At 46.4% G+C, this 25,905-nt stretch overlaps 11 protein-coding genes across 12 annotated transcripts; 6 read left to right on the top strand and 5 right to left on the bottom strand.

Annotated features, from left to right (window-relative positions):
* LOC6592814 lies at nt 1-1,904 on the bottom strand. Its single transcript, XM_002017575.2, has one exon. It carries the CDS (start codon nt 1,778-1,780, stop codon nt 20-22), a length of 1,761 nt encoding a protein of 586 aa, XP_002017611.1. The 5' UTR covers nt 1,781-1,904; the 3' UTR covers nt 1-19.
* A 67-nt stretch (nt 1,905-1,971) lies between these two features.
* On the bottom strand, nt 1,972-5,998 carry LOC6592815 (syndetin). Its single transcript, XM_002017576.2, has 10 exons — nt 5,894-5,998; nt 5,602-5,814; nt 5,223-5,540; nt 4,305-5,162; nt 3,902-4,233; nt 3,679-3,844; nt 3,507-3,617; nt 3,122-3,445; nt 2,953-3,065; nt 1,972-2,890 (listed from the first exon to the last, which is right to left on the bottom strand). The coding sequence occupies exons 1-10, from the start codon at nt 5,957-5,959 to the stop codon at nt 2,512-2,514; spliced, it is 2,880 nt and encodes a 959-aa protein (XP_002017612.1). The 5' UTR covers nt 5,960-5,998; the 3' UTR covers nt 1,972-2,511.
* Nucleotides 5,999-6,138: 140 nt separating this feature from the next.
* On the top strand, nt 6,139-7,888 carry LOC6592816 (phosphatidylinositol N-acetylglucosaminyltransferase subunit A). The gene is made up of 4 exons (XM_002017577.2): nt 6,139-6,307; nt 6,369-6,614; nt 6,671-6,908; nt 6,968-7,888. Exons 1-4 carry the CDS (start codon nt 6,206-6,208, stop codon nt 7,825-7,827), a joined length of 1,446 nt encoding a protein of 481 aa, XP_002017613.1. The 5' UTR covers nt 6,139-6,205; the 3' UTR covers nt 7,828-7,888.
* An 89-nt stretch (nt 7,889-7,977) lies between these two features.
* On the top strand, nt 7,978-9,092 carry LOC6592817 (band 7 protein AGAP004871). Of its 2 annotated transcripts, none has more exons than XM_002017578.2 (3): nt 7,978-8,153; nt 8,215-8,731; nt 8,788-9,092. In XM_002017578.2, exons 1-3 carry the CDS (start codon nt 8,003-8,005, stop codon nt 9,050-9,052), a joined length of 933 nt encoding a protein of 310 aa, XP_002017614.1. In that variant the 5' UTR covers nt 7,978-8,002; the 3' UTR covers nt 9,053-9,092. The 2 variants fall into 2 exon arrangements, with proteins under 2 accessions (XP_002017614.1, XP_026841098.1); XM_026985297.1 differs by having other exon boundaries at nt 8,813-8,931.
* Nucleotides 9,093-10,025: 933 nt separating this feature from the next.
* On the top strand, nt 10,026-12,632 carry LOC6592818 (hyccin). Its single transcript, XM_026986073.1, has 3 exons — nt 10,026-10,101; nt 10,181-10,867; nt 10,924-12,632. Exons 2-3 carry the CDS (start codon nt 10,194-10,196, stop codon nt 11,879-11,881), a joined length of 1,632 nt encoding a protein of 543 aa, XP_026841874.1. The 5' UTR covers nt 10,026-10,101; nt 10,181-10,193; the 3' UTR covers nt 11,882-12,632.
* LOC6593117 (methyltransferase-like protein 6) lies at nt 12,538-13,536 on the bottom strand. Its single transcript, XM_002017580.2, has one exon. The coding sequence runs from the start codon at nt 13,515-13,517 to the stop codon at nt 12,642-12,644; it is 876 nt and encodes a 291-aa protein (XP_002017616.1). The 5' UTR covers nt 13,518-13,536; the 3' UTR covers nt 12,538-12,641.
* Nucleotides 13,537-14,169: 633 nt separating this feature from the next.
* On the top strand, nt 14,170-15,349 carry LOC6593118. Its single transcript, XM_026985399.1, has 2 exons — nt 14,170-14,254; nt 14,311-15,349. Exons 1-2 carry the CDS (start codon nt 14,204-14,206, stop codon nt 15,247-15,249), a joined length of 990 nt encoding a protein of 329 aa, XP_026841200.1. The 5' UTR covers nt 14,170-14,203; the 3' UTR covers nt 15,250-15,349.
* Nucleotides 15,350-15,618: 269 nt separating this feature from the next.
* On the top strand, nt 15,619-16,923 carry LOC6593119 (serine protease snake). Its single transcript, XM_002017582.2, has 3 exons — nt 15,619-15,960; nt 16,030-16,237; nt 16,296-16,923. The coding sequence occupies exons 1-3, from the start codon at nt 15,684-15,686 to the stop codon at nt 16,909-16,911; spliced, it is 1,101 nt and encodes a 366-aa protein (XP_002017618.2). The 5' UTR covers nt 15,619-15,683; the 3' UTR covers nt 16,912-16,923.
* A 16-nt stretch (nt 16,924-16,939) lies between these two features.
* LOC6593120 lies at nt 16,940-19,140 on the bottom strand. Its single transcript, XM_002017583.2, has 2 exons — nt 18,800-19,140; nt 16,940-17,648 (listed from the first exon to the last, which is right to left on the bottom strand). Exons 1-2 carry the CDS (start codon nt 18,818-18,820, stop codon nt 17,229-17,231), a joined length of 441 nt encoding a protein of 146 aa, XP_002017619.1. The 5' UTR covers nt 18,821-19,140; the 3' UTR covers nt 16,940-17,228.
* Nucleotides 19,141-22,538: 3,398 nt separating this feature from the next.
* On the top strand, nt 22,539-25,450 carry LOC6593121 (polynucleotide 5'-hydroxyl-kinase NOL9). Its single transcript, XM_002017584.2, has 4 exons — nt 22,539-22,802; nt 22,881-23,003; nt 23,058-25,079; nt 25,143-25,450. The coding sequence occupies exons 1-4, from the start codon at nt 22,556-22,558 to the stop codon at nt 25,391-25,393; spliced, it is 2,643 nt and encodes an 880-aa protein (XP_002017620.2). The 5' UTR covers nt 22,539-22,555; the 3' UTR covers nt 25,394-25,450.
* On the bottom strand, nt 25,415-25,822 carry LOC6593122 (39S ribosomal protein L34, mitochondrial). The gene is made up of 2 exons (XM_002017585.2): nt 25,740-25,822; nt 25,415-25,683 (listed from the first exon to the last, which is right to left on the bottom strand). Exons 1-2 carry the CDS (start codon nt 25,760-25,762, stop codon nt 25,461-25,463), a joined length of 246 nt encoding a protein of 81 aa, XP_002017621.1. The 5' UTR covers nt 25,763-25,822; the 3' UTR covers nt 25,415-25,460.
* Between the last annotated feature and the right edge of the window lie 83 nt (nt 25,823-25,905).

Raw genomic sequence — 25,905 nt, 5'->3', positions numbered from 1 at the left:
AAGAATCGATTTGTAAGCACTATTGTTTTAGAGCAGCACGCTGGCAACCGATCTCGAGGATGAATAGAAGCACGGCCATCAGAGTCAGAAGTCCATATGCTAGCCAAATCCATTGCAGATCAATTAGCCGCAAGGCAGTGCCAGTTTGATGAGCCTCCCGATGAATCTGATCCAGGCTGAGATCCCGCAAGCTGGCGACACCGGCGATAGACATGTCGTAGTGGTGCATCCCCACCCAATACTGATAGAGGCCGTTGGCCCTCGCCTCCAGAATGAGTTTGCTGATGGGCGCCTCAAACCAGGAGTTCTTGGGCAGCTTAAAGGTGAGCAGTGCCAGCGACATCAGGCAGGCGTCCTTGGAGTAGATGAAAAGCTCTCGCGAAAAGTACTTTTGCTGGTTCTCGAATAGGGTCCAGTGGAGCCGCGAGGCGAGGTAGACGTAGCTGGCATTCGCGTCATCTCGCAGCCTGTTGTACTCACTGGCATTGACGGTCAGAACGGGAAGATGGAGATCGGCGATAGAATCTAGATCTTCTTCAACGGCGACAAGGGGCAGACGGGCACGTCTGACATCAGCGATGCTGCGTGGCTGGAATTGCCTCGGTGGGTGGGCCAGCATCGTTTCTAGGGCCGCTTCGAAGATGCAGCTGATGTTCAGGCCAATAATGCCAAGCATTACGTAGATCCACTTGCAGGAGGAGCCGTTCTCTTGGCTAGTTATCTTGAAGGACTGTCCAAGGACTCCGCGCAGAGCTCTGTCGTTAAGCAGGAAGTCCACAATGTACACTTCCCGGTCATCCAGGCGCCTTTGGAAGGTGAGCACCAGGCCATAGGCGTAAACAATGGCAACAGCAATGATAACGTTTTTAGCGCTGCTCAGGAGACGGTAGATGTCGCGCACAGGAATCTCATTTGCCACGGGAATCATCAGGCACACGTGGGTCAACTCAAAGGGATAACTAATGTGAGGCAATTGTTCCGCCTGGCTTATCAAGGAAATACTGGCCGGCACATCGATGGGGAACCGGTTTACAAGATCTTGCAAGGCATTCGCGTGGAGAAAGCGACCCGGGGTAACAGCCTGGGCGTACTGCATGGTAGCATTCAGTTTCCAGACCAGGGTGCGGACAAATCGTCCAACAGATCCAGCGAGAACCTTTTTCCCCGTATGTCTGTCCACATAGACAACGGAACGTGGGTGCCATTGGTCGGGCATTACAATCAGCGGCTCACCCCGCATGTTGGGAAAGAGCAGGTCGAAGATGGGCGACGACTGCAACGAACGCTGCTCTATCCTGAACCCGGGATATGGAAGGTAGCGGTAGTAGAAGCGCTGCTCATCGGCCGCCCTTAGCCCAACCACGTTGAGCATTTTCAGTTCGTAGCAGTGTCGCAGCACTTGGTTTATTGCAGCGAGATGGGGAAATTTATTGGCCAGATATATTAAACACTTCTCGCTGCGTCTGTCATCCAGCGAAGTGGCAAGAGCTTGCACTAGTTCCTCCTCATGCTGCCCATCACCAGCCCCGGGCAGGCACATAATGTGCAGTGCACGGGAAAACTCCTCGCGCGGAGGCTGAGCACTGCTGGCCTGCAGCACCACTGGGAGGGAGAGCGACGCGAGTAGTTCAGCTAGCCAGGCGTCTGGACAGTAGTCATAGCGGATGATTAGCATCGCCAGCGAAGACTCCTTGGCCATGCTGCTGATAAAGTCCGCAGTGGATCCTGAGGCTACTGCGGTAGCCCAAAGGAGTAACAAATGGCTCAGGACAGTCCACATGGCGGATGGTTAGTGTGGAGCAGACAACGATGACCGAATATATTTATATGCTGGGCCCATTCAGACGGGGGCGTTTCTTGGCCAAGAATAAGGTGCGGTGCGCGCGATGCGGGATTCACGCCCCCGATAAGATAAGACATTCGTAGTTTTCTTTGTAATATGCATATCCCAAAATATGTTATCTTTGTTAGTGGTTACAACTATTTAGTATTCGTGTTTTTGTGTATTTGTGGTAAGCGCGCGAATCAAATCGATTTCTATTGATTGAGCGGCGCTCTATTACAATTATTTGTCCGTTGCCTTCTGCAAGTAAATATTACAATTAGGTAATTAGGTTAATAATAAATAGCTGTTTATGCATCTTAACAATACGTGTGTTTCTTTATATATTATATATATATGCTTTCTCTAGGTACTTAAGTCACGGATAGTCGCCAATTGTGTTGCATATGAGAGCGAATAGAGAGCGAATTGTATTGAGATAGGGAAATTATGAGAGATTCAAAGATTTGGAAAATTCGAAACGAAGTACATCATGGAGATCGCTTAAGTAACTAAACTATATATGGTCGTAAGCCAATAACACAATGTTAATTTGCACTAAACGGAATGTTAAATACATCAAAAGAATGTCACGAGATTGCTCTACTAACAAAGGGTTGGGTTGAACCGAATCGGTTAGCAATGGGTTATAACAAAATAAATATATATGTGAAAATCATCATGGGGTCTCAGATAACACTGCTCAGATTCGACCCGGAGCTGGAGCGGTTCTTTTGTGGCGTTGTCGTCGGCGTCCCCCCATTGGCCATTGCTGGACCGTCCAGTAACTGCAAAAGCCTTTGCCTTGTGCGCTTGTCACTGGCACAGATGCACTGTATTAGGTTTGTCAACTGTTTGGCGGAGTAGTCGTCCTCCTGCCGCTGCTGCTCGATCCACAGTTCGAATTGTTCCGGTGAGAAATAATAGGTTTTGATGAACACATCCACATACGAGCGGTGTTGGGGGTACTTTTGATTCGATATAAGCTCAAGGAATGACATAAAGTTGGCGAAATCCAATTGCATCAGTGCTCGTCCTCCGGCCGAGCATTTCTTCACATTGGAAAAGCTAAATGAGATGATTTTAGTTAAGGGTTTTACATTGTGGGAATCTTGCAGTCGACAGCTTACCCTTCTACGAGCAGATGCGTGGCCACATGGGCCATGGAATTCCAAACGTGCTTGCTAGGCACAGCCACCTCTTTGGCCGTCTCCTCCAGGCACATGGCAAAGCTTTGTATGTTCTGCAAATAATTTGTTAGAGAAGATTGCCTGCAATTCGATGCCCTCTACCACATACCCGATTCAGCACGTCGCTGTAGCTGCTATGCTGGTGTATCACATGATTCACATCCCACTTGACCTTGGCCATTTGCGCCAGTATAGCCGATAGATCAATGACGCGTGAGGTGACGCAGGTGTAAACTGGTTTGGCCAAATCCAACATGTAATCGCTATACTCCAGATAGCCCACCAACAGCGGACGGTCGGCAATGGGCAAAAGGTGATTAAGGTAGTGCTGGAGAATATGGAATTGCTGGAACATGCTGCGTCCTGACTCCACTGCCACAATGCGCTGAGGAAGACCGTAAAGAGTGTCTGGATTGGCCAGCTCGTTGTTGGCCTAGAAAGGGATTGATTATAAGATTGCGCCCAAAACCCAGATCACACAAACCAATCCATACCAGAGAGGAAAAATTAAGCGGCCACAGCTTGATCTGTGGCAAAACATTCGCCTCCACGGAGCGCAACCGTCGCTCCAGCCGGGGGGTATACATATTGTCCGTGGGCACCAGCTGTATATGAAAAAGTATTTATTTGTAATACAAGTTTTTCATTTGTTAGGTTCTTACTTACCGCGTCCTTGCCAAAGATCTCGTGAACAGCGAACGCGTAAAAATCAATAAGCTCCAGCATGCAGGACACAATCTTAGGAGAGATGCAGTGCAGAAGTTTGCACATTTGCAGGTAGCGTCCAAGGCAGCGCAGCACATTCAAGGCGGTATTGTTTACCAGCAGTTGGCTGATGGAAGGATTTCTTTGAGATAGTGGTTTGGATGAGAGAATTGAGGTTACTTACTTGCTGGCATCGTCAAACTCTTTGCTCTGCAGACTCTTCTGCTCGTCGTCGCTCTCCTCGCTAAAGTAGCAGGAGGCCTCGTCGACAATGCCAGAGAGAATATCCTCCTCGAGCATGGCTGCATCCAGGCCGCCGTCAAAGGGCGAACTTTTCTCAGAGAACCGCAAAAAGTAGCCATAGGAACCATAAATAGAGCTGCCACCATCCTGTGAGTGCACGGAAACCAGCTCGTCGCAATTATTGTTGCTAATCGGGGAATTGTTCGAGGAGGCCACCAGCGCTGTTGTCGGGGACTTGTGTCGACGCAGCGTGTGACGGACCGAGCGGAATTCCTAAAATCCATGAGAATAAAATTAGGAATCAAGAAAAATTCAACGGGTGTTGCAGTTCCAGCGGCACTTACGGGCAGTTGAAGGATGTGTGAAAACGAGTCGACTTGCGTCCATGATTCGTTGTCCAAGAACAAGCAGATCTCTTCCACACAGCAAATGTGATACCGCCTGAAGAACTCCTCGCTCTGCTGCTGCATGATATCAATTAGTTTCTCCGACTGCTCGCCACAGAATTCCACTCCCACTTTCTTCAGACGCTGCACAATGGACATTACTTGGATGAACTGGTCGTACTTAAGCGCAGTCAGCTTGGCGCTCTGCAGGAATAGGCACACTTTGGTCAGTATATCGTTCCAGAGTCGTGACTGCCCCTTTTTCAGCTTTTGCTGGATGTATATATCGGGAGAGTCGGTCTCCTCGTGGCCATACAGCTTGTAGTTATTGTGCCACATCACAACCTGATAATAGGAGGCCAATATGGTCCAGAACGTTTTGCACAAGCTTATCAGACAGGGTATAAGCTTTTCAGAGTTTAGTTGCTCGCACAACTGTTCGTAGAGAGGCTTGATCTGATCGTCATGGCTGGGGTCGCTGTAGCCCCGGAGCACAGCGTTGACCGACGAATGAATTGCCGAGATATAGTTGATGTGCAGCTGATCCATTGCCATGAGCGATTTGTTAGCCAATTTGTAGGCCTCCTGCAGCTTGGCATACTTGCGCGTATCAAAGTTCAACACCATCTCATTCAGCACCGTATCCAGCTGAAACTCCATGAGCAGCATAGTCTCCTGCAGCTTCTTGTAGAGTGACTGCACGCAGTTATATTGCATGTAGGCCTCTGCAGAGCTTTTGCATTGCAGGAGGAGAGCAATCGCCGCGCTGTAGTTGTGATCTGCTAGCAGTTTCTGCAGCTCCACATCAGTTGTGCGCTGGGAAATATTGAAACTATATGAGCATTGAATTGATTTATAGAATAAGTCTAGTAGTACCAGTTTCTTTATGGCCATCAGAGTGTCCAAGACCTCTTTGAGAACCTCCCGTTTGCGATAACTGGCGAGTATCTCCAAACTGGTCGTGGTAAGGTTTGTGCGAGCGAAATTCAAATAGGACCTCGCCTTCTGACACGTCCAGAGCGACTCCTCCAGCTTCTTTTGGGTGTCACTGATGGCGGAAAACTCACTGCTGCAAGCATTGCGCTGCTCCAATATGTTCTGCAGCACCTGCTTGGTCAATACCTTTTGTTGTGTGCGCAATTGTGCAATGGTGACCTCGATAAGCTCGATGTCGATGCCGTCGCTAAGAACTTTCTGCGGGAGGTGGCAAGGTGAGAAGACTGCGATTCAGGCGAAAGTTCAACATCTAGTTTACCTTGAGTTCATATAGCTGCGGATTACTGTCAGGGCTATAGTAGCATTCTTCAATGCTCTCTAGGATTTCCTGGTCCGACCTTTGTGCGTTCGATGCTCCAGCCGAGGCTTCGTCAGTGGCATCCACTTCATCGTTGGGAGATGCATCAGTTGTCACCGTTTGGATGAAGTAGTCCGAGAAACCCATGGCAGGAATTTTCATTTGTCGATTCGTCTGTGTGCGTAATAAGTTTCATGGTGAGTGCATCCCAAACTACCGAGTGTGCACCGCTTCCTGAAGGACTCTTTGTTACCTGTTTGTGCAGCAGGTCCATGACTTTCGACTTAAATTCGTCCATTTTGGCCTTGGAGTTCTGCATATTGCAGCCATGAAGAAACTGCGGAAAACAACTTTTCTTTTGCACCTCCCCTCCCACTACGGTGAGACCGTACGCTGCAGCACTACGTTTTCCAGCACTGCCATGGAGAGTTATGCAGTCTGGTCCCACTTGCAGGTCTTGCAACCATATGTTCTTTGGGGTGTTGTGCTCATTTTAATTGATTGGATTTTATTTGTTTTATGTGATGTCCCCTGCATGTGAGCTAGCAATCGTCAAGTGTGAAAGATGCGCATCTGCATGGTGTCGGACTTCTTCTATCCCAGCATTGGAGGGGTCGAGGAGCATGTTTACAATCTTGCACAAATGCTGCTTAGTCTGGGTCACAAGGTGAGTGGAAGCCAGATAACTTACATGTTTGTGATTGACTAATCTCCAATTCGATTCACAGATCGTTGTGCTGACCCATGCCTATGGAGATTGCAGTGGCATCCGCTATGTAACGCACGGTCTCAAGGTCTATTATCTCCCCATTAAAGTGTGCTACAATCAGTGCATCCTTCCAACTGCCGTCTGCAATGTGCCAATGTTGCGGGCCGTCCTCCTGCGGGAACGTGTGGAGATCGTGCACGGCCACTCGGCCTTCAGTGCCTTAGCCCATGAAGCTCTGATGGTGGGCTCTCTGCTTGGTCTAAAAGTAGTACAGTTTAGCAATCTTTTGTTGATTAAAATCTAATCTTCTGTCGATTACAGACGGTATTTACCGATCACAGCCTTTTTGGCTTTGCTGACTTATCAGCAGCCCTTACCAACAATCTTCTGGAAGTCAATTTGAGTATGGTGAACCATGCCATTTGTGTATCGCACATTGGCAAAGAGAACACGGTGCTGCGAGCGCGTGTGGCAAAGCATCGGGTTTCCGTGATACCAAATGCTGTAGACACCGCTTTATTTACCCCAGATGCCAGCCAGCGACCCAGTAACGACACAAGTGAGTGGACACAACTATCTAATTATACAAGACACACTTATTCAACATATCTTCCGTAGTCAACATTGTGGTGGCTTCTCGCCTTGTCTACCGCAAGGGCATCGATCTTCTGGCCGGTGTTATACCCCGCTTCAAGAACACGCATAATGTTAACTTTATTATCGTGGGTGATGGACCAAAAAGAGATCTGTTGGAGGAGATACGCGAAAAGACAAATATGCAAGATCGAGTAGAAATCGTGGGCGCTGTGGAGCATGTCAAAGTACGAGATGTTCTCGTACGCGGCCATATCTTTGTGAATACCTCGCTAACGGAGGCATATTGTATGGCCATAGTTGAGGCCGCCTCTTGCGGTCTCCAGGTGGTCTCCACCAGCGTTGGTGGCATTCCTGAGGTTCTTCCGAAAAGCCTAATACTGCTGGCAGAGCCGGATATTGATGCCATTCACTCTGCCATTTTAGTAGCCATAGATAGACATCAAAAAAGTATATCTAGTATGATAAGAACTCCAGCCTCTAATGGGCACATTCCTTCTGAGACTGATAGACGGGGAATGCGACGACAACGAAGAAAAAATCATTCAGCTCCTGATCCGGTTAGCTGGTCCCAAACGGGTTGCTCCACACCTGCGGATGAAAGTAGCCAAATAGAGCCTGTGCTCTGCCCATACAGATGCAATGAGCTGGTGGAGACTCTCTACAACTGGGAGGATGTTGCTCTTCGGACTGTTAGGGTCTACGATCGAGTGCTTCAAGAGCGAGCTTTCACCATTAGCGAACTGGTAAATGCGGTGTATCAGCATGGCTCGTGGTTTCTTGGCTTTTTCGTAGTGTCCCATTTTTTGGTCCGACTGCTAGACCTTTGGCGTCCCCGCAGTCGCGTGGAGGCAGCTCAAGATGTAGCACGTCAGCACAGCTAGCGAACCTTAAATGAATGCTCTAAATGAATGTACTCTAGCCAAATAACAAATTCAACCTCAATTTTATGGTCTATTGCCTTTGGAAATCCTCTCAAGTAAATATTGAGAGAGTCGTAAACGTATACATAGATTTTTTATCCATTAGTTTTCTTTTTACTTTGTGAAATTCTTTGTAATGAACAACAATCCGGGGGAGTCCACAGATGGACTTTCGGGCGAGGAGACATCACTTAAGCCTTCAAATCTGATAGATCTGAATGTCCTGCGACCATTCATGAGAGCACCTTATCTTAGTGCCATGGCGACTGATCGCAATGTGCCGACAAGTGAGTTTTATTTGGTCTGGTCTAATCGCCTCCTTGAATTGAGTCACTTCTTCATTGACAGCTGAAAACATTCCCCCTAATCTCTTGGAGAGGATTTTTTATCTACTCTCCGTCATTTTGATGGTGATAACTTTCCCCATTTCGGTATTCATGTGCCTAGTGATCCTGCAGGAATACCAGAGAGCGGTAATTTTGCGCTTGGGCCGCCTCCTGCCTGGCGGACCCCGTGGTCCAGGACTCGTTTTCATACTCCCTTGCATTGATGCGTACATTAAAGTGGATCTGCGCACCACATCTTTTGACGTATCGCCCCAGGAAATTCTCACCAAGGATATGGTGACGATCAAGGTCGATGCTGTGGTCTACTACAGCATCAAGCAGCCGATTGATGCAGTTCTGCAGGTATTCGATCATAGAGGCGCCGTTGAGTTGCTGGCCAAGGCCTCGCTTCGAAATGTGGCCGGCACACACATGCTGTTGGACCTCCTAATGTCCAAGGAGACACTGTCCAAGAGAATTGAAGCTATCCTTGATGACTGTACCGATCCCTGGGGAGTGCGTGTCGAGCGGGTGGAAGTGTAAGTAGCTCGCCAAAGTAATTCTTCTGTTGTTGACTGTAATGTCTCTTGTAAAGTAAAGAGATTCTTCTGCCCGACCAGCTGCGTCGAGCTCTGGCTGTCGAACAGGAAGCGTTACGGGAGGCAAAGGCCAAGGTAGCGGCTGCTCAGGGAGAAAGAGACGCTGTCAAAACTCTAAAGGAAGCTGCCGATATAATGGAGACAAATCCCATTGCTCTGCAATTGCGGTATTTGCAAACGCTCAACACAATATGCAATGACAAAACACTGTCATATGTGTTCCCCTTCCCAGTAGATATCGTCCGAAAGATGATGAAGTGATGAACTTTTGCGAATAAAATGTATTTGTCTATTCAAAATAACTGATTTTACCGCAGTAGCCCCACTAACCAAAGGAATTTTTTCGAGCACGCACAGCTGACCACCAAACTTCAATTTCATTTTCAAGGTATATTTAAGAAGAAATGGTATAGAAACTTCCATACTTCGCTCACAAACCGTGATAAATTGCATTTAAATCCTTTTTGCTCATTCACTTTCAAACAATTTCTACTTGGCGCGCACCCGTATTTCGACCGTATACTTTATCGGATTTTCTTATTTTCTGGCCACCAGTTTTTTTTAGTATTTTCCAGTATATTCTAAGACGTGTTATGTACTCACCCTCTTGTCGAATGCACCAATGTAGAAGCCGTGTAGAAATGCCACTTAGACCCGTTTTCCAGGCCAAATCAAATACAAATTCGTGATCAGAATCGAATTCCTGATTAATTGTCATAAAAATCTCAATTTGTTTAAAAAGGTCGGAAAAAAGGCATGTCAAAAAGTGGATAACGAGGTTTTTCACACTGGCGCTTCCATGGCAATTCACCTTTGGCAATTACATACAAATGTAGTTAATATGTGAAGTTTATGTAGTGATTGCGAAGTTAGCGTGTAGTTGCTATGTAGCGAAATTAATTTAGTGGACATTTTTGTTGAACTGTTTTGCCCAAACCTTATGTTATTAACAATTCAATAAAGATGAAAACTTAAAGTTAACCAGTCTTGTAGGAAATTGATGTAATAATCGTATTAAATTATGAATTCAGACCCTCAGGTCTTAGCTAGCTAGATATATTCCACGGAATATCCAAAACGAGCAATATGATGAAACTTGCATACAAATAATTCGTCAGTATATTTACGGTATATTTTGAAATATGTGACGTAGTTTCGGTATATTTCTGATGGTCTTGTGCAGCGGGGACGGGCGATAAATTAATTAAGCATTGTTAATACATAATATAATTCGCGGCGATAGGTGTTTTATAATCCAAATTGACAGATTCAATTGCCTTGCCCCCATTACGTGTTTCGTTGAGGTCAAGGTGAGACCAAGGTTCACACTCGGAATCTCCAGGTGTCATTGGTGGTGATATGATATGTATGTGACTGCGACAATTTCAGGTCGCTGCTGGCAATGGCCGAATTGGTGAGAGACTGGCTGGCGGACTATCAGCGGACTCGAGGACAGCCAGCCGAGTCCGAGGCGTTTGTTGTGGAACATGAGACAGACCCGGAAATCGCCGAGGCCATTTTCACCATATTCAATGAGAGGCAGCGCAACGAGGACCTGGTTCACGACATTTGCCAGCAACTATTGTGCTTCTATAGGTCGCCCGAGGTGACGCTACACAAGTTTCCGTTGCAATTCATTCCTGTCTTAATCTACACGTACCTGCATGCCGTTTCGGCGGGCGATAAGAAGGCGTCTCGTGGAGTGGAGACGCTGCTGATTTGCATTTATAACGGTGAGGTGTCCACCGACGATGGCGGTCAGAAAGTGGTCGTCTTCCGCATGCCCATCCTAGCCCAGACGTCTGTATACCACGAAATGAAGAATCTTCCATTGACCGATCTGCGACGCTGGGAGGAGAACTGCAACCGCGAACTCAAGTGGGGGCCGCATCAGAGAGTTGAGACGGTAAATGCCCAGAACCGCATGCGGATCCTGACGACATTGCTTTTTTGCTACAACCAGCACGTCAGCCAGACGCAAAAGTCTTCGTTGCTGCATCTATGCCGTGTGACTTCCCAGTTGGTCAACCAGGGATTCACAACCAAATCCGGTCACGGCCATCGTATGAGCTATGGGTGAGCACAAACTATCCCTGTCAATGGGCTATTTAATGTATTCCAATGCATTGCAGATCTGATCCAGCAACGGGGGCCACTTTTCCAAAACCATCTTCTCCGCGCATTCCACTCTCCTCGTCCTTCCTGATCGAATTGGTGCACGCCATTTACTTTGCCATGTTCAATGGCTATGGTACGATAGCCATACAGACGCTAGACGATATACACAACCGTGCCACCTATGAAATGTACACGGAGCTCATTCTGGTGACCAGCGCCGTGCGCAATTCGCTGCATGCTAACCCGTCAGGGCAGCCCAACGACGGGCCAATGGGACTGAGCGTAGCCCTGACACCCGCTACCAATACGGTGACAACATCGGTATCGAAATCCATGATCACGAACGCATCATTCCGCACGAAAAAGCTGCCCGATGACATACCCATACAGGTGCAGGACCTTACCATGCAGCAAAACCCACAGCAGCTGGCCAGCGTGATTGAGGAAGCAGAGCCGGGAGCCAAAGAGTCGCCATCGACCAAGGAGAGCTCGGGCACTCGTACTTCTATAATGAGGCCGAGCATGGAAGGGATCAAGGCCCAAGCGCACAAGGCCTTAATCGCTGGCTTCAAGAAATCAAAGGATAAGGAGAAAGACAAGGAACCGCCGAAACCACCGCAACGAAAGTTCGACAAGCACACGCAGCGCAACTCGCTGCTGCAGCTGCAATCGGAATTGAATTCGAATTCAAATGCGGAGCAGCCACCACCACCCTCCGATATGCTGCCAATGCAGACGCTCTCGCTGATTAATGAGAACGGCAGCAACAGCTTCAGTATTGACAGCGACCTCAACGATGGCCTCGGGGTCGTGGCAGGCAGTGTAGCGCTGCCCTCGATAAACAGCAACACCAACTCGGTCACCAGCAGCGAAGTGCTCACCAAAAGCTTCGATTCCAGCATCGAACTGGCGCCTCTGGGACACAGCAACAGCAATGGCGGTAAGCTGGCCGAGCATGGCCTAGTGGAATAGTGTCGCGCAGCCAAATAGCCAAATCCAAGTATCAAGTATACATATATATTTATTATCATTATTATATATATTCGCTCTTTACTGCTGGGTATTAACTGAACGACACCACACCCGAACGCGGATGAACTGTAAATCTGAATGTAACGCAATACTTAGGGATCGCTTGAATTTGTTAAAAATTGATGGGGTTTTTCAGTTGTTCGTATACTTATATGATAATGTATTCTAATCCTAACTGTTGGTAAAATCTACATTACTACTTATGGAAGCATGTACATATATGTATGTTTTTTGTCGGGTAATTTGAATAGCTTAAGTGTTGCAAATACGTCACAACAATTATACAAATACAATCGGAGCAGAGCAAGGCCACTCGGAGATGCCATACAGTAGATATGAGATCTTTGAACGCCAAATCCCCTTATTTCTTTAATGATAGTGCAGTGGAGTTCATCCACAGCAGGATGAGCAGAATGTATACATTTCAATGCATTTCATTTGATTTAGATAAGCAAACACTTCTGGTATTCGATATCTACTGCATTTGCAGCCAGTGAGATCAGGCCCGGCGAACAAACAACTTCAATTGAATTTAACGAGTATCCATTCTACTTTGTCCCTAACATACGATAGCATATGTAAACTAATAGATACTATACAATATACATATGTACATGCATACAAATATTTATTGAACGTTGACTTGAACCATGTTATTGATTTAAAATAAAATCGAAAACTATATACGTAACAGTGGGGGTCACAGATGTTTTTTCCTGAACTTTCCCTGTAGAAAGATGCGCGGCACGTCGACGCCCTCCTTGACATTTAGAGTTCGGCGATGCACGTACGCATTGGTTAGAACATCAAAGCCGCTCTCCGTGAACAGCTGAGCCACCTCTTGCTCGGCAAAGTAGTAGCTCCGTGTGCCATCCTGACGCACGTAAAGATTCTCTGCGATTTTGTTTCCTGGCTTGAAGCGCAGCTGGGCCATGTCGTACAGCCCGTAGTCCCTGAACAGAACTAATCCACCTGGTTTCAGAAGTCGCCACAGGTTCTGAACCACATCTTTAAACTTGTGCGGATGAATTGCAGACAGCACAAAGATCATGGTGCACACATCCAGGCTGCCAGCAGGGATCTGTTCATGCACCTGTTGCGTGGTAATGTCGCACTGAAAGGCCGTAATGTTGCTGGGATCGTACAGAGGATTGGCTCGAACAAAATCAACAGCTCGAGGCGAGAAGTCGCAGGCATAAAAGTAGAATCTTCCACAGGGCACAGAATCTTCATTGCCCTCCGCCCTGGACTGTTCTTCTAGCAGTGGAAACACCAGATTACCCACCCCGCATCCAACCTCTAAAAGTGTGCGCCTCTGGTGTGCTTCTCGGAGGTCACTCTGGTCAAGTAGCTCCTGGAACTCGCGTGTCGTCCAGTGACGATCCTTGAAAAAGCGGGTTTCATTTCGTTTGTAGAATATGTCCCAGTGTCGTTGGGCGTCCACTTCAAGTTTATTGGCTTTGAATTCAGGCACAAGACGTTTGTTTTGCTCCTCTAGCTTTTTCGTTTCTTCAGCCGTAAGCTCCTTTTCCCGTGTAGTAAACAAATCAGCTATGAGCTGATCTCCAGTTTCCATAGTCCTTTAAGTATTGTCGATAAAATATAACTTTGAAAATGAAAAGTAAACATAAACAAATGATAAAATATACCGTCCGACCCTCAGAAATATACCGAAACATACCGCCTCATTTTCAAAATATACCGTAAATATACTGACGAATTCAAGTTCTATTTTACATATTCCTTGTTTTTGATATTCCGACGAATATTACTAGCTATATAGAACATTTAGCCATGCCATAATAATTTTATACGATTGATGAATTTATTTTCTACTTTATTGGCTTAATTTTAACACTTGCTTTTATTGGATTTCTGTATAACGTTAAAATTGACAAAATATTCCATTATATACCGATATACCGTAAATATTGCGTCGGTTCAACATACCGAAAAGTATTAAAAATATGATAAATGATCACCCTGAATCACATATTGGCACTTTTCATTAGTTGCACAAAATATCGGTACTTTTGTGCGATAAGTGGAACGAATTCGGCGGTTGCATATCTTTATTTTGAAAATAACATGATCACAGAAAGCCGAGTTATTTCGGATAAACTGAACTGGTTTTTGACTGTTTGGAAAATATCGTATTACATTATATTTCATGCCCTTCAACTCGAAACAGTAGTTTACATGAAATTGGGAAATTTTGAATTTGGATAAATTCTTCGTATTTAAATTTAATTATCGAGCAACATGATAAGATGGCCGTTCCCAGTTCTCTGCATTTGCTGCATTTTATACTCCGTAAGTGCTATTACCGTACCGTACTATTACTGTATCGTACTGTTACCATTTCCCAGATGATCCATCCGCATGGGCTACTAGCAGCGTCGGTCTACCGTGTCCAGCTACCAGGAGACATCGACGAGTCGACCAGGCAGCCCACCCCGATAGCCGGTAATATGACGGATTCGCACGGGCAGTCACGAGAATTTCGACAGCGAACGGGTCTGTACCGTACACGTAAATTGTTCCAGTTCAGTTATAAGCGAGGAGGCGGCGACGGAAAGCGGCGAGTTACAGAAGATCTTACCAAGGAGCGTCCTCGTGGCACAAACGAGTCGCTCCAGCCTCAGCCGTCCCATGTTGACTTTGAGAGACCAAGGATAAGCAAGAATGCGACGATTCGTGAACCGGAGCCTACGCGCCTGGGCATGCGCAGCGAAATTTCCACGGTGGTCACTACTAGAGGAAAAAACAACCAGGACAGCGGTAGGCGAGAGGGCAGCGCAGAAAAGCGGCAAGCTATAGGAGATCGCTCCTCTTGGCCCAAGGAGCTAACCTTGCCACTAGCTCGCGGAATAGCCCACCTGGCCAGGCGAGTAGATAACCCCTGGTATGTCACCTACGCCAATGTGTGGCATGACACTCGCCTCGCTGCTAAGCAGCTGAGCCGGATTCCCCGAATCCACTTGGCGTCGTCGCCAACCGTAAACTACTATCCCGACGATCAGAAGCTTCAAAGCGTGTGCAAAACTAAGTCGACCTTGTTTTATAATTACTCTTCTTTCCGATGGAATCAAAGGACGAAGTGGAGATATTCTCGCCGCCATACTTACGATAAGGCATTCAGTTACAGACGGATTCACGATAGGACAAGACCATGGATTCAGGACATAGAGTGTCACACATACCAAAAATTGAAAACAACGGTCTTGGAACATTTAGATTGCGTCTTAAAGGCCTATCAATTAATGGAATACGACATACCATTTTATCCATTGCATCAGAACGGATGAAACTATACAGCGATGGATCCTGGAAGATTCTCATAATAATATTCTCATAATAATACCTAATAAATGTGATAAATTTTTGTCTGCCCTTGGGCGTTTCGTGTCTCTGGATTGCGCGCATCATTTGCCTAATCGCCGAATTATAAACGCGGGGGAAATGGAAGTCTACTCAAATCCTAATGCATCCACCTGATCCCACAACGGGTGTGTGGTGTTCTACTTTAATCCTAACTAATAATCTTTATATTTCACGCGCTACCTACAACTTGTAGTTCCTGTAATCGTTCTAGCCCATGTGTTGGAATCGAGAACAGCAGCTTGTCAGTGAAGCTGGGAGCCCGATGCCTTATCGCTTTGCAAACTCTCAGCCTGTGTTGGTTCTTTCTCGCGTACATATTGATCGTATCTGATCAGTTTTTGAAACGTGGCCAACGAAGATGCAGGTTCTGCCGCTGGCTATGCTACTACTCTGGGCAAAGGCAATCCCAATGGCCCCAAATGTTTGGGCCGAATTCTGCGATAATGGAACCGGAGAGTGCAGAGATTTGACCGCGGCTGACTGCCCGACAGTCTTCGACAACCTGGCCGCCATTGGGCCCGCCCTCAAGTACTGCGATGAGTTCAACTACATCGTTTGCTGTCCCCTGGCCCTGGATGTTCAGATCCAGAAACAGACCGTGAATCCGGTCGAAAGCAGCAGAAGATTCGAAAGGGGTGAGCATGGATGGGATAATCTTTTCCTACAAACCTTTTAAAAGCGCATTCAAAAATGTTTGGCCGCAGAATGTCGTCGCTTCAATGAGATAAGGGCCTCCTGCCGCACCACTCCATTGATTGTAGGCGGAACGAAGGCCGCTGGCCGAGAGTTCCCCTTCATGGCCCTGCTCGGGCAACGCCAGAGGGGAAGTACGACCATCGACTGGGACTGCGGAGGGTCTTTGATCCATCCCAAGTTCATTCTCACCGCCGCCCATTGCCTGGAGACAAACGAGTGAGTGCTGTACCAGCGATCTGTTCTCCTGTAGATATGTTTATCGCTTCCTTTGCAGGAAGAAGGAGGAGCGCCTGGATCCCAATTTCGATTCTCCGAAATATGTTGTGCGGCTGGGAGAACTTGACCACAAGAACGATACCGACGATGCCCGGCCTCAGGACTTCCGGGTGGTCAATTATGTAGTGCATCCTTCCTACGATGAGGACGATAACGGCAGCCGCAAGAACGACATTGCACTCGTGGAACTGGACAGGGCGGCAGTCCTTGACGAGTATGTGGCGCCTGCCTGCCTGCCGCCCTTCAGTGGCAACGAGCATCTTCAGCTAATGGCCACCGGCTGGGGAGCCGTCAAGGAGGGTGGACGATCCTCCTCGCACCTGCTCAAGGTGAGTCTGGAGCGTTTCAGCGAAGAGGAGTGCAGCCGGCGACTGGAGCACCACATCGACATACGCACTCAGCTGTGTGCAGGCTCCCGGTCCAGCAATGCCGACACCTGCTACGGCGACTCCGGCGGCCCCGTCTTTGTGCAGCACTCGTCATTCGCCTGCCTCAAGCAGGTCATAGGCATCACCTCGTACGGCCTAGTATGCGGCGAGAAGGGCCTGCCCAGCGTCTACACCAAGGTGCACCTGTTCACGGACTGGATCGAGAGCATTGTGTGGGGCGAATAGAACAGACAGACGCGTGGACGTACCCGCATTTCGTATCAAAATCGATTGTGTTATCTTTAATCAAACATTGCAGTAACAAAATGTATAACAAATAATCTGGACTTATTCTAAGCGGATGGGTGGGTGCTGGAGGTGGAGATGGTGCGAGTGGCGTTTACTATATGTATTTATAAATGATTTCTCCTCCGCTCGTCGTGCTGCGGTGCTTTGTGCGGGCTATGCTTAACGCTAAGGACACAATAGAGGCTAAGTGCTAGAGGACCCTGTAGAAGACCAATGGACATGGCATCCTTGGTTGCTTGCCTTATGGCTGCCGACTACAGGCGGAAGTTTGCCTGCTGGTCAATGCGTCTCTCTGCCTGCCTGTCCTTGATTTCCTGTTTCCGGATCTCCTGCTGCTTGTAGACAAACAGCGGTCGGAAAACGATTGCGCGACGTTTACGCTCCTGCCTGTGGCTCTGGCTCTTGCTGGCGATGGGGCTGAGTGCATCGCGACGCGGGCGTCCCGAATACGGGCGGAACAGATTCGACTTGGCCGTATCGTGGGCATAAAGTGTGCTCAGGAAGTCAAAGTACGGCTTGGACCTCAGGCTGTCCGGCTGCTGGAGCGGCGAGGGACTGTAGCTGAACTGATTGGGTGTCTCAATGTCCAGAAGCGCGTGCGGGACCTCTTGCAGCTGCGGCCGGGCGGCCGTCAAACTCAGATCCATCGCCAAGAGCAGGATCACAGCTGAAGTCTGCGGAAGAGGAAAGAGTGAGAAAAAAAAGGAGAAGTCAGTTCAGTTCAGTACATGGGGAGGTGTGAATAGCCGCTGGAGGCCAGACAGAACAAAGCGGTGCCAGCCATGCACAATAGAACCTGCCCGCCCGGACAGCCCAGACGGGGCTCTGATCTGCGAGCTTATGCTGTGAATTAGCATACAATAATTAATTTAAATTAATCCAACAGCTGGAGTATCAATGTATCAATGATATAACCGCAATCAAATTTAATTTATGGTCGCACCTAAGATATTCATGAGCACGTCTCGAATTTGGTAGGCGTCATCGAGCATGTTCCGATGGGAATACTACGGGAGACCACAATTAAATTCCAATGCAATTGCTGTAGTCCCATCCCATAACCGGATCCAGGCTGGTATAATGTCTGCACTTCTGAAGTGATGGATCGCCTTTGCCTTCGAGGAATTTTCTATGATTCATTGTTGGTAATTTTGCTTGGTTGCAGATTGAAGGAGATTGGATTATGTAAAACTGCAGACCACAGACCCAAAACAAATTAATTTTAATCAAGCAAAACGCAGCAAAGGAGAAGACTGATAATATGGATTTCTGGGCTGTAACCGGTTGAGGTTTTGTGGTTTTTTTGGTTCAGGGTTAACAATTTGTAAAACCGAATCAAGGCAACAGGATTGCCAACACGAATCCACTGACAAGTGCAGTGCCAGTCGAAAAGCAGCAGAAAAAAGAGCACCCATTAAGTGCTCTTTTATAGCGCACTTCCTCATGAAGATCAGATCGGATCAGTTCAGATCAGATCAGATCAGATCACATCACAAGATTGAAAGCCATCAAGACAGCATAAGGAATAGAATAACTTGATTTAATAATGCTTTTGGCCTTGTCCGGCGCCAAAAATAATCAAAGTACGTTAGCTGTGCGAGGCTTATCTTATACGAGTAGAATTCCATATACATATGTATGTATATACATATATCCATATATCCATATATATATTTATATACAAATAAATATTTGGCAGCCTTAATTTGTTGATTGAATTTTTTTGAAAATGTTAATCGCTTAAACACGTTTCTTCTTTGTTGTTTTCTTTTGTTTCATAAATTTCCGATCTTTATAACGATCCCCAAACCGCTACAATACTCACTTGCCAAATGTATGCAAACATCTTTTTGATTGGGGCGTTGAGGTTCCGTTCCGTTTAATGGTTTTCAGGTGTAATGATTCTGGTGTTTGGTGTTTGGTGTCAGGTTCTGCTTCTGGTTCTGGATCACTTTCGCACTTTATTCCAAATTGGGTTCAAATTTTCAATTTGTTTAAGGCACTCGCGAAGTGTCAAGTCCAGATTACACAAATTCCGATGCGATGCCGATCTAGATTCCGATGATGATGGATGTCTATATTGCTTTTTGTTATCAGTAGCCGCTTAGCACCTTGCTTTTGGTGTTTTTTACTCGTATTCTCGATGCGATCTGAACGCTGCTGAGCGTGCGCTTGAACTGTTCAGAATTTTTGTCACAAATTCACTTTTATACGGCCCTGGGTCTCCTCTCACTCTCTGACTCTGGGGCTTCGTGACGTTTTTGTATGCTGAACGGGTTTTGGTTTTGGAATTGGTTTCGCCTCCTCCACTACACTCCACTCCACTCCATGGCACTTGACGCTTTCGATGCTAAGTGTTACCGATATCGCCGTGTATCCCACTCCGGGAAGGGGCGCAAGAGCACGGAGCAACGTCTTTAAGCCAAATTGTCAAATTGCCAAATTGTTGGCAATGGTGTTGGCCGGCACTTGGCTTGATTGGCTTCTCCGCCAGCTGCTGGTCACGTAATTAGCGCCATAGGCAAAGGGACTCCAAACAGGAGTCGTAACTGCGGTGGGGAAAATGCGTCACATAGTCGTACAATATTTTTGTCGTTTGCATTTAGCACTACGATTTTGATTTTGATTTGGATTTTAATTAAACTTTTCCATGACGCACTTATTAATCAAAGGCACTAATCCGCAGAGATCTGACAGCTGAGTCTTTTACGCACCGGATGGAATCACAGGATTGTGGCATTTGTGTTGGGTAAACGGAAATTTCAATGGGAATGGAGCGAAGGAGTGGCGGAGCGGGGCAACACGGAAGCCGGCAGACAGGTAGACAGGTCGAGTCGTAAAGCTGATCGGTTAATTGTCGTCGCATAGCGATGAGTGAGATATATCTCCTAAACCGAATCGGAACCAATTTGAAGATAATTATGTGCGCGAGCTGCTCAACTTATGCAAATCTCCGTTTGATGACGCATTAAACTACAGCTTCGTCTTCGGTCTTCGGTCTTCGGCTTTACGCTTGGGCTTGGAAAATTGTCAACACACAAGTTGCGGGGCTCGAACCGAGTTGTAGGCACTTGAAAATTGACTTTCATGCTTGAGGAGACTGAAGGTCGAGTGGGTCTTGAAATGGTAATGAGCTCCGCTTCACTGAATTGGCCTGCTCTGGCCTGGCCTGGGCTGGCCTGGGTGGGAGCCGTTGCCGATGCCGATGCCGGAGACAAACAGAGCTGATTATTGGAGGAGGTCGCCCTTCCCCTCACACCGCACCATGCCACACGTGATTAGAACCCGATCAAGAATCAAGAATCCATCTACGCTTACGCTTAGAGCCTCGATGCTGAACCCGATTGACAAGGCAAGTCTTGGTCCCGTGTCAATGGCCAACCGGTTGGGGGCCGCCGCATGCCAAAATAAAGCAAATGCCATCGGCTTTATACAATTGGATATCATTTAGCGAAATTGCCCATCAACACCTATCAACATCCATCTATCCAGAGACCCAAAACCCCACCACGGATCCAAAGTCAGACTCTGCCTACCTTTCTTTTCCTCACCTCTCCGTTTGTTTGTCGCTTCGCTTGGTTTTTTTTTTTTTGGGTATTTTTAGACGGGGAGCACAGAGATCTCTGCCTGGCACAGCGAATTTCATTTCATTTAATTAGTTTCTTGAGCCGAAAGCCGGTTTGGAACGCAATAAGACAAATGGCTGGCGATAAGCGGTCCCCAGAGGCCGACGTCAACAAATGTCAGAGAGTGAAAAACAATATTAAATTGGTACTCGTCTTATCAATAGACATTTGCGTGATTTGGATTATTCGGTATTATTTGGTTATACCCTGATTACAGGCGACATTCCAGAGAGGCTCTCTAAGCGATCGCCAAGTGAATCATTGGAATCCCTTGAATTACTCGGAAATGCACTCGTTCTAATTGAGACAGTAATGTGGGTTCAACATCGCCGTGAAGGCTTCCGTGGAGGAGTGGGAATCAATGTCGGCAAAGTGCTAATCAGCTTTGACTGGGATGCGCTTTCTGCGGGGCATTGATTCACGATTGATTCATTCTCGAGGCAGGCACCCACAGGCGACAAAAAGTGAGAAAGGGGCACGTTTCCATTTCACCAGACCTAAACAGAGGGGAGCACTTCTCACATTGGACTGGGACCCAGTCACACGTCATCTGTGGATATAGGTGGACTAATTATCACTATCACTAGGCGTCACACGCCTGATCTGATGTCAGTGCTTGGTGTTTTCTTCGATTAAGCCTTAATTTGATTTGGTTTGGGCAAAGACCATCATGGAAATTTTGACAGGTCTAATTAGTAAACGGATGTTATTGGGTGTGTTAAATATGATGGATCTCATGGCATCAATTAAATTCCATTCACGTTTCGTTCTGGTCGCTTCAATACAGTGTTTTCTCAGTTTCAAATGTCGCGCCAAATGATACTAGCGGATGGCTTGTGGCGCCCCCTATATATCTGTGATAGTTTTTTCCGATAGTGGCTCAACCAATCGGCTTCAATGCGTATTGCAGGATGTTTTAGCACGAGGATACATTTGGATGCATTATTCGAATATTCGGGAATATTCGACGGAAGATAAAAAACGAGGACATATTCCATACATTTTTGGTATTTTTTAGAGTGTGACCATATATTTTATTGGGACTTGCTCTCTTTTTTTGGGACTTACTCTCTATTTTGTGGTGGGAAATTTTCTCAAATTGAGGGAATTTTTCCGGGATACAATGTCCTTTTCAGCTCAACAATGTCCATTACATTCCACACTCACTTACGTTTTCTTACGTTTTATGTTGCTGGCAACATTAATTTGTAAGGGCCAGACTCATGTGCCGTGAAATCGAGCAGCATTGTTTCACAACATTGCGCGGATTGAGCAACATTTTGGATACCCTGGGAAATGGATGTTATAGATATTATGTCCTAAACATAACAATCTGAGTTCATTTCTATATTAATTACGTTTTAAAACAGCTTGGAAAAACAGTTTCTTCATATATATCAACGAAATAGGGTATACCTGTGCCCAAACTCCGGTTGACGTGACATTTCACACTCAATTACGTTGCCACTGTTTTTTTGTTGACCTTTTTTACTTAAACCTTGTTTTATACACTATACAATAAAAGAGAGTACTTAAAAGTAGTCGATCAGGTAGAAAATGTATTCATTAATGGCCTAAAATTTTGTGGGCAGAGCTAAAACCTTTTTTTTACACAAAATGCAATAAAAGCAAGTATTTAGAATAAGCCAGTTAAGTAGAAAATAGATTCATTAATTGGATAAAATGATGTGGGCATGGCTAAATTATCTATATAGCTAGTAATATTCCATGGAATATCAAAAACGAGGAATATTTACGGTAGATGTTTAAAATGAGATGCCATATTTCTGAGAGCCGTACGATATTCGATAAGTCAGCTGATCTTTGTACTTTTTATCGACTGTTCACATGCGCCGGGTGTTTTTGTTTTTATACAAAAATTCGATTTAGAATAATCTAAATGAAAAATGACTGAAATGTTTGTTAAAACAAAATTAAAACGAGAAACTCGACAGATGGACCAAGAATTAACTAAGAAACTCGCTGTGAAGCAGAGTAACATGTTGGACACCATTGAAGCTGAGTCTGAGGGCACCGCACACGCTTCAGATATTCTTGCGCCAAAGAAGCGATCAGTCTCCTGGATAACAACCACTGCGGGGTGTCTAAAAAAATTTAAGAAATCTGATGTTGGCATTGGTGTGCAGCCCAAAACAGGAGTCGCAAATGAAATATGGTCGGAATTGCGTTACTTGCAGGATGGTATGTACTTAAAATAAAACAACTAAACTATTCACAACTGCTTTACTAAAGAAACCATTGATATTGCCGATTCCACAGAGGATTCCAGTGAATCCAAGCTGGACCTGGAGGCATCTCATGATACGTCCTCTGAAGCGGGACCTTTTGGGAGTAACAGTAACTCTGATGATGACCAAAAGACTGATTTTTTTCTATACACACGTGAGTACTAAACGTCTCAATCTATTTTTCTCTATTAATATTGGTTTATTATAGAATCTAAGACTGCCTGGCGGGTGCCAATGGTACTTGAAAGACCAATCAAAAAATTTGTTTACATTCCTAAAAATAAGAACGCTCAATCAACAAACCGTTTATTTGTGACGGGATCCATTCAAAAGATCGTCATTTTCTATAACGATGAGAAATCCGCAACCATAGAAGAGCTCACCGATGGGCAAGACTGTGGAATTAAAACTCACGAATCGACTATCCAATTCATCAACGATAAAGAAGCTGAAATTGATCCGGATAAAGAATATAAAATACCAATTGAGGATAAAGAAGCCTTGGATTCGGCCTCTCCATTCGTTATTAAAGATGCTCCACTGGAAGATCAACAAGATGCGGAGACAAAATCACTGTCGTCATCGGAAGCCGAACCACAGCCATTCAACGCGGATCTTAGTTCCTGCATTCTGAAGCATGAAAAGATTTGCGACATAAAAGTTCTACCAGAAGCTCAGCAGGACTCAGATGCAGAGTCTCTAATCACTATTGAAGAAGTTAAAGAAGATCTGTCACCAACTGAAACCGAACCACATGCATCACCGGAAACCGAAGCAGTGACTGAGGATGATGAAAGTGCCATGGAAGTAGACGAGGCTAACCAATCAATGCAGCACTGCCAGGATTTCAATGTAGATCTACCTTACTGCCCACCAGCGTTGAGCGTCTTTGAGAATAGCCTGACGTGCAACGATGTGCTGGCCGTGATCAAAGAGGACATAGAGCTCTATGGCACTGTCGTGGTGACCCTGTTGGCTGGTCAGATCACAGTGAACGGCTTCAGAGCCAAAAAACGTCAAAACTTAACCATCTACTCCCCCAAGGGCATCAATTGGGTGAGCATTTCTCCGAAAAAGCGTGCGAAACCAATGCAAGAGAAGGTTGAATGGGACAAATTGTCTGAGAACTTTACGTGCGCACAATTGGACAACCTTCAGGGGTGCTTCAATAGTCAGGAGGATGCCCTTGTGCTCTTGCAGAGGAACACCAAAGACCAGACCATGCTCGAAACTTTAAAGCAGTACATGAGCCAGATTTTGTTCCCACAGGTGAATGGGGCTAATGTGCCGCACTCGCAAAGCGAGATGCTGCTCAACTGCTACATCCAGAGCTCGGACAGAAAACGAACCCTTCAAGTACCTTATGAGTGGACAAAGCTGAAGATTCAGAAGACGAGCCGCCTGATGGTAACCGGTGGGAAGGGTGTCGGCAAGTCCACCCTGCTGCGATATCTGCTCAATCGGCATGTGAACGCTTTTCCACGCGTATTGTTAATCGATTTGGACATTGGCCAGCCAGAGATCTTTTTGCAGCAAACTGTCTCCTGCACTGTCATTGACGAGCCGCTTTTGGGGCCAGGATTCCTACTGAACAAGCAGCCGGATCGGGCTCACGTCGTGGGAGACACAAACATCGTCATGTGCCACGAGCAGTATTTCGAGGCGGTGGTCCAGCTGATGAGCCACATCCAAAATAATCCCAAGTATGCCAACATGCCTTTCCTGATCAACACGATGGGCTACAACAGGGGATTTGGCCTCGAGCTGATGGCTCTGCTGGTGGACTACATCAAGCCGACGGATGTGGTGCAAATCTCGAGTACTTTACCCATGAACAACTTTAAGTCGCTACTCGACTGGTCGACCCTTTCAAAGGTCAAAGGTCCCTATGTCTTCAAAAATACGGCGTTCATGGTTGAGGGTAAAAACCATAAGTACACGCTCCACGAGCTGCCCAGTGTTGTCCCACCTAGACAGCAGGGAGTCTGGCGAATGAGTCCCAGGGATATGAGATTCGCCAATCTGTTGGTCCGCCTCAGCTCCTGCCTGAGGGGCAGTGCCAAGCACCTGACTGACTGCGAGCCCCTCAGCTCATCTTTTGTGGATATTCAAGTCGTCCATTCCACAGAGGAAGACCTTGATAAGAGTAGCATTATCGCTGGAATGGAAGCCAATGTGGTTTACTTGGCTCATCTGGAAGCCCAGGATCTGCCCGTGTGCCTGGGAATAGGTAAGCAGAGTTCAACCATTTCAGTTGCTTATTTCACTTATAACTTCGCGTATTCCCTGTCAGGTGTCGTCCGAGCCATTGACTTTGAGAAAAAGAAGCTGTATCTCGTGCCGGCCATTCCCCTGGAGCGAATGTGCGAAGTGAATTGCCTTATATCCTGTGGAGACATCAGCCTTCCGCAAAAGTTCTTCACGGAGCCTGGGCCGCAGGTCGGCAGCAACATGCCGTTCGTCTTTCAGCAGGACGACGCCGGCTGGCTGACAAAGAGCATCAATCAGTTCTATTCGCGGACGTCTTCCATGAAAAAAGATTAATGCTAATCCAGCTACCTGTACTTTTATGAAAAGTAAAAATCCAAATGAAGCTTTATTGATATAGAGGCTAATGCGAGATATTGTGTCTGCCCTTCAGTATCCTGCGCATCAGTACACGACGTCCCTCTGGGGTGGACATGCGAGTGTCCCAGCCGTGGACGTTGATGCGTTTCACCTCGCGGGGCTTGGGGAAGTGGCAGCGGACCTTCGGCTTGAGCACGGCCCGGTCGAAGGCATGCTTCTGGCGCACTAGGATGGTTTGTGCCGTGTTGAATGCCACCAGGCAGGTTCTAAAATAACAATAGTTATTAATGTTCAAAACAAGAGAATTTTAGTTGACTTTCACCTCTGAATCAATCCCTGCAGCATGTTTTTGTTAAGTAATTACTTGAGTAATTACTACTTGAGGTAAATGGCGGAAAATATGAAAGATTTTAATAAGAAGTTAAGTAATTTTCAATAAACAGCTGTACAGTGCTGCCAGATGTTCGTTCGCTAGATCTTACATGGTA

The sequence above is a fragment of the Drosophila persimilis genome, unplaced genomic scaffold, assembly GCF_003286085.1.
Source record: "Drosophila persimilis strain 14011-0111.01,24,50 unplaced genomic scaffold, DperRS2 tig00000002-arrow-pilon, whole genome shotgun sequence".
In the NCBI taxonomy this organism is placed as follows: Eukaryota; Metazoa; Arthropoda; class Insecta; order Diptera; family Drosophilidae; genus Drosophila; species Drosophila persimilis.
Note: the sequence above shows the minus strand (reverse complement) of the source record. Positions and strands in the feature narration are given on the sequence as shown.

Excerpts from the sequence above, each read along its gene's own strand:
- LOC6592817 (XM_002017578.2), top strand. The coding sequence starts at position 8,003 with ATGAACAACAATCCGGGGGAGTCCACAGATGGACTTTCGGGCGAGGAG. Across the intron at positions 8,154-8,214 it reads TGATCGCAATGTGCCGACAA|CTGAAAACATTCCCCCTAAT; the intron begins GTGAGTTTTATT and ends CTTCATTGACAG. Across the intron at positions 8,732-8,787 it reads CGTGTCGAGCGGGTGGAAGT|TAAAGAGATTCTTCTGCCCG; the intron begins GTAAGTAGCTCG and ends TCTCTTGTAAAG.
- LOC6592814 (XM_002017575.2), bottom strand. The coding sequence starts at position 1,780 with ATGTGGACTGTCCTGAGCCATTTGTTACTCCTTTGGGCTACCGCAGTA.
- LOC6592816 (XM_002017577.2), top strand. The coding sequence starts at position 6,206 with ATGCGCATCTGCATGGTGTCGGACTTCTTCTATCCCAGCATTGGAGGG. Across the intron at positions 6,615-6,670 it reads GCTCTCTGCTTGGTCTAAAA|ACGGTATTTACCGATCACAG; the intron begins GTAGTACAGTTT and ends TGTCGATTACAG. Across the intron at positions 6,909-6,967 it reads GCGACCCAGTAACGACACAA|TCAACATTGTGGTGGCTTCT; the intron begins GTGAGTGGACAC and ends TATCTTCCGTAG.
- LOC6593119 (XM_002017582.2), top strand. The coding sequence starts at position 15,684 with ATGCAGGTTCTGCCGCTGGCTATGCTACTACTCTGGGCAAAGGCAATC. Across the intron at positions 15,961-16,029 it reads CAGCAGAAGATTCGAAAGGG|AATGTCGTCGCTTCAATGAG; the intron begins GTGAGCATGGAT and ends GTTTGGCCGCAG. Across the intron at positions 16,238-16,295 it reads CATTGCCTGGAGACAAACGA|GAAGAAGGAGGAGCGCCTGG; the intron begins GTGAGTGCTGTA and ends CTTCCTTTGCAG.
- LOC6592818 (XM_026986073.1), top strand. The coding sequence starts at position 10,194 with ATGGCCGAATTGGTGAGAGACTGGCTGGCGGACTATCAGCGGACTCGA. Across the intron at positions 10,868-10,923 it reads GGCCATCGTATGAGCTATGG|ATCTGATCCAGCAACGGGGG; the intron begins GTGAGCACAAAC and ends AATGCATTGCAG.
- LOC6593122 (XM_002017585.2), bottom strand. The coding sequence starts at position 25,762 with ATGCTGCAGGGATTGATTCAGAG. Across the intron at positions 25,684-25,739 it reads CTGCAGGGATTGATTCAGAG|AACCTGCCTGGTGGCATTCA; the intron begins GTGAAAGTCAAC and ends TTGTTATTTTAG.
- LOC6593118 (XM_026985399.1), top strand. The coding sequence starts at position 14,204 with ATGATAAGATGGCCGTTCCCAGTTCTCTGCATTTGCTGCATTTTATAC. Across the intron at positions 14,255-14,310 it reads TTTGCTGCATTTTATACTCC|ATGATCCATCCGCATGGGCT; the intron begins GTAAGTGCTATT and ends ACCATTTCCCAG.
- LOC6593117 (XM_002017580.2), bottom strand. The coding sequence starts at position 13,517 with ATGGAAACTGGAGATCAGCTCATAGCTGATTTGTTTACTACACGGGAA.
- LOC6593121 (XM_002017584.2), top strand. The coding sequence starts at position 22,556 with ATGGACCAAGAATTAACTAAGAAACTCGCTGTGAAGCAGAGTAACATG. Across the intron at positions 23,004-23,057 it reads TGATTTTTTTCTATACACAC|AATCTAAGACTGCCTGGCGG; the intron begins GTGAGTACTAAA and ends GGTTTATTATAG. Across the intron at positions 25,080-25,142 it reads GCCCGTGTGCCTGGGAATAG|GTGTCGTCCGAGCCATTGAC; the intron begins GTAAGCAGAGTT and ends ATTCCCTGTCAG.
- LOC6593120 (XM_002017583.2), bottom strand. The coding sequence starts at position 18,820 with ATGTTTGCATACATTTGGCAA. Across the intron at positions 17,649-18,799 it reads TGTTTGCATACATTTGGCAA|ACTTCAGCTGTGATCCTGCT; the intron begins GTGAGTATTGTA and ends CCTCTTCCGCAG.
- LOC6592815 (XM_002017576.2), bottom strand. The coding sequence starts at position 5,959 with ATGCAGAACTCCAAGGCCAAAATGGACGAATTTAAGTCGAAAGTCATG. Across the intron at positions 3,446-3,506 it reads CGCTTAATTTTTCCTCTCTG|GCCAACAACGAGCTGGCCAA; the intron begins GTATGGATTGGT and ends ATCCCTTTCTAG. Across the intron at positions 3,066-3,121 it reads ACAGCGACGTGCTGAATCGG|AACATACAAAGCTTTGCCAT; the intron begins GTATGTGGTAGA and ends AATTATTTGCAG.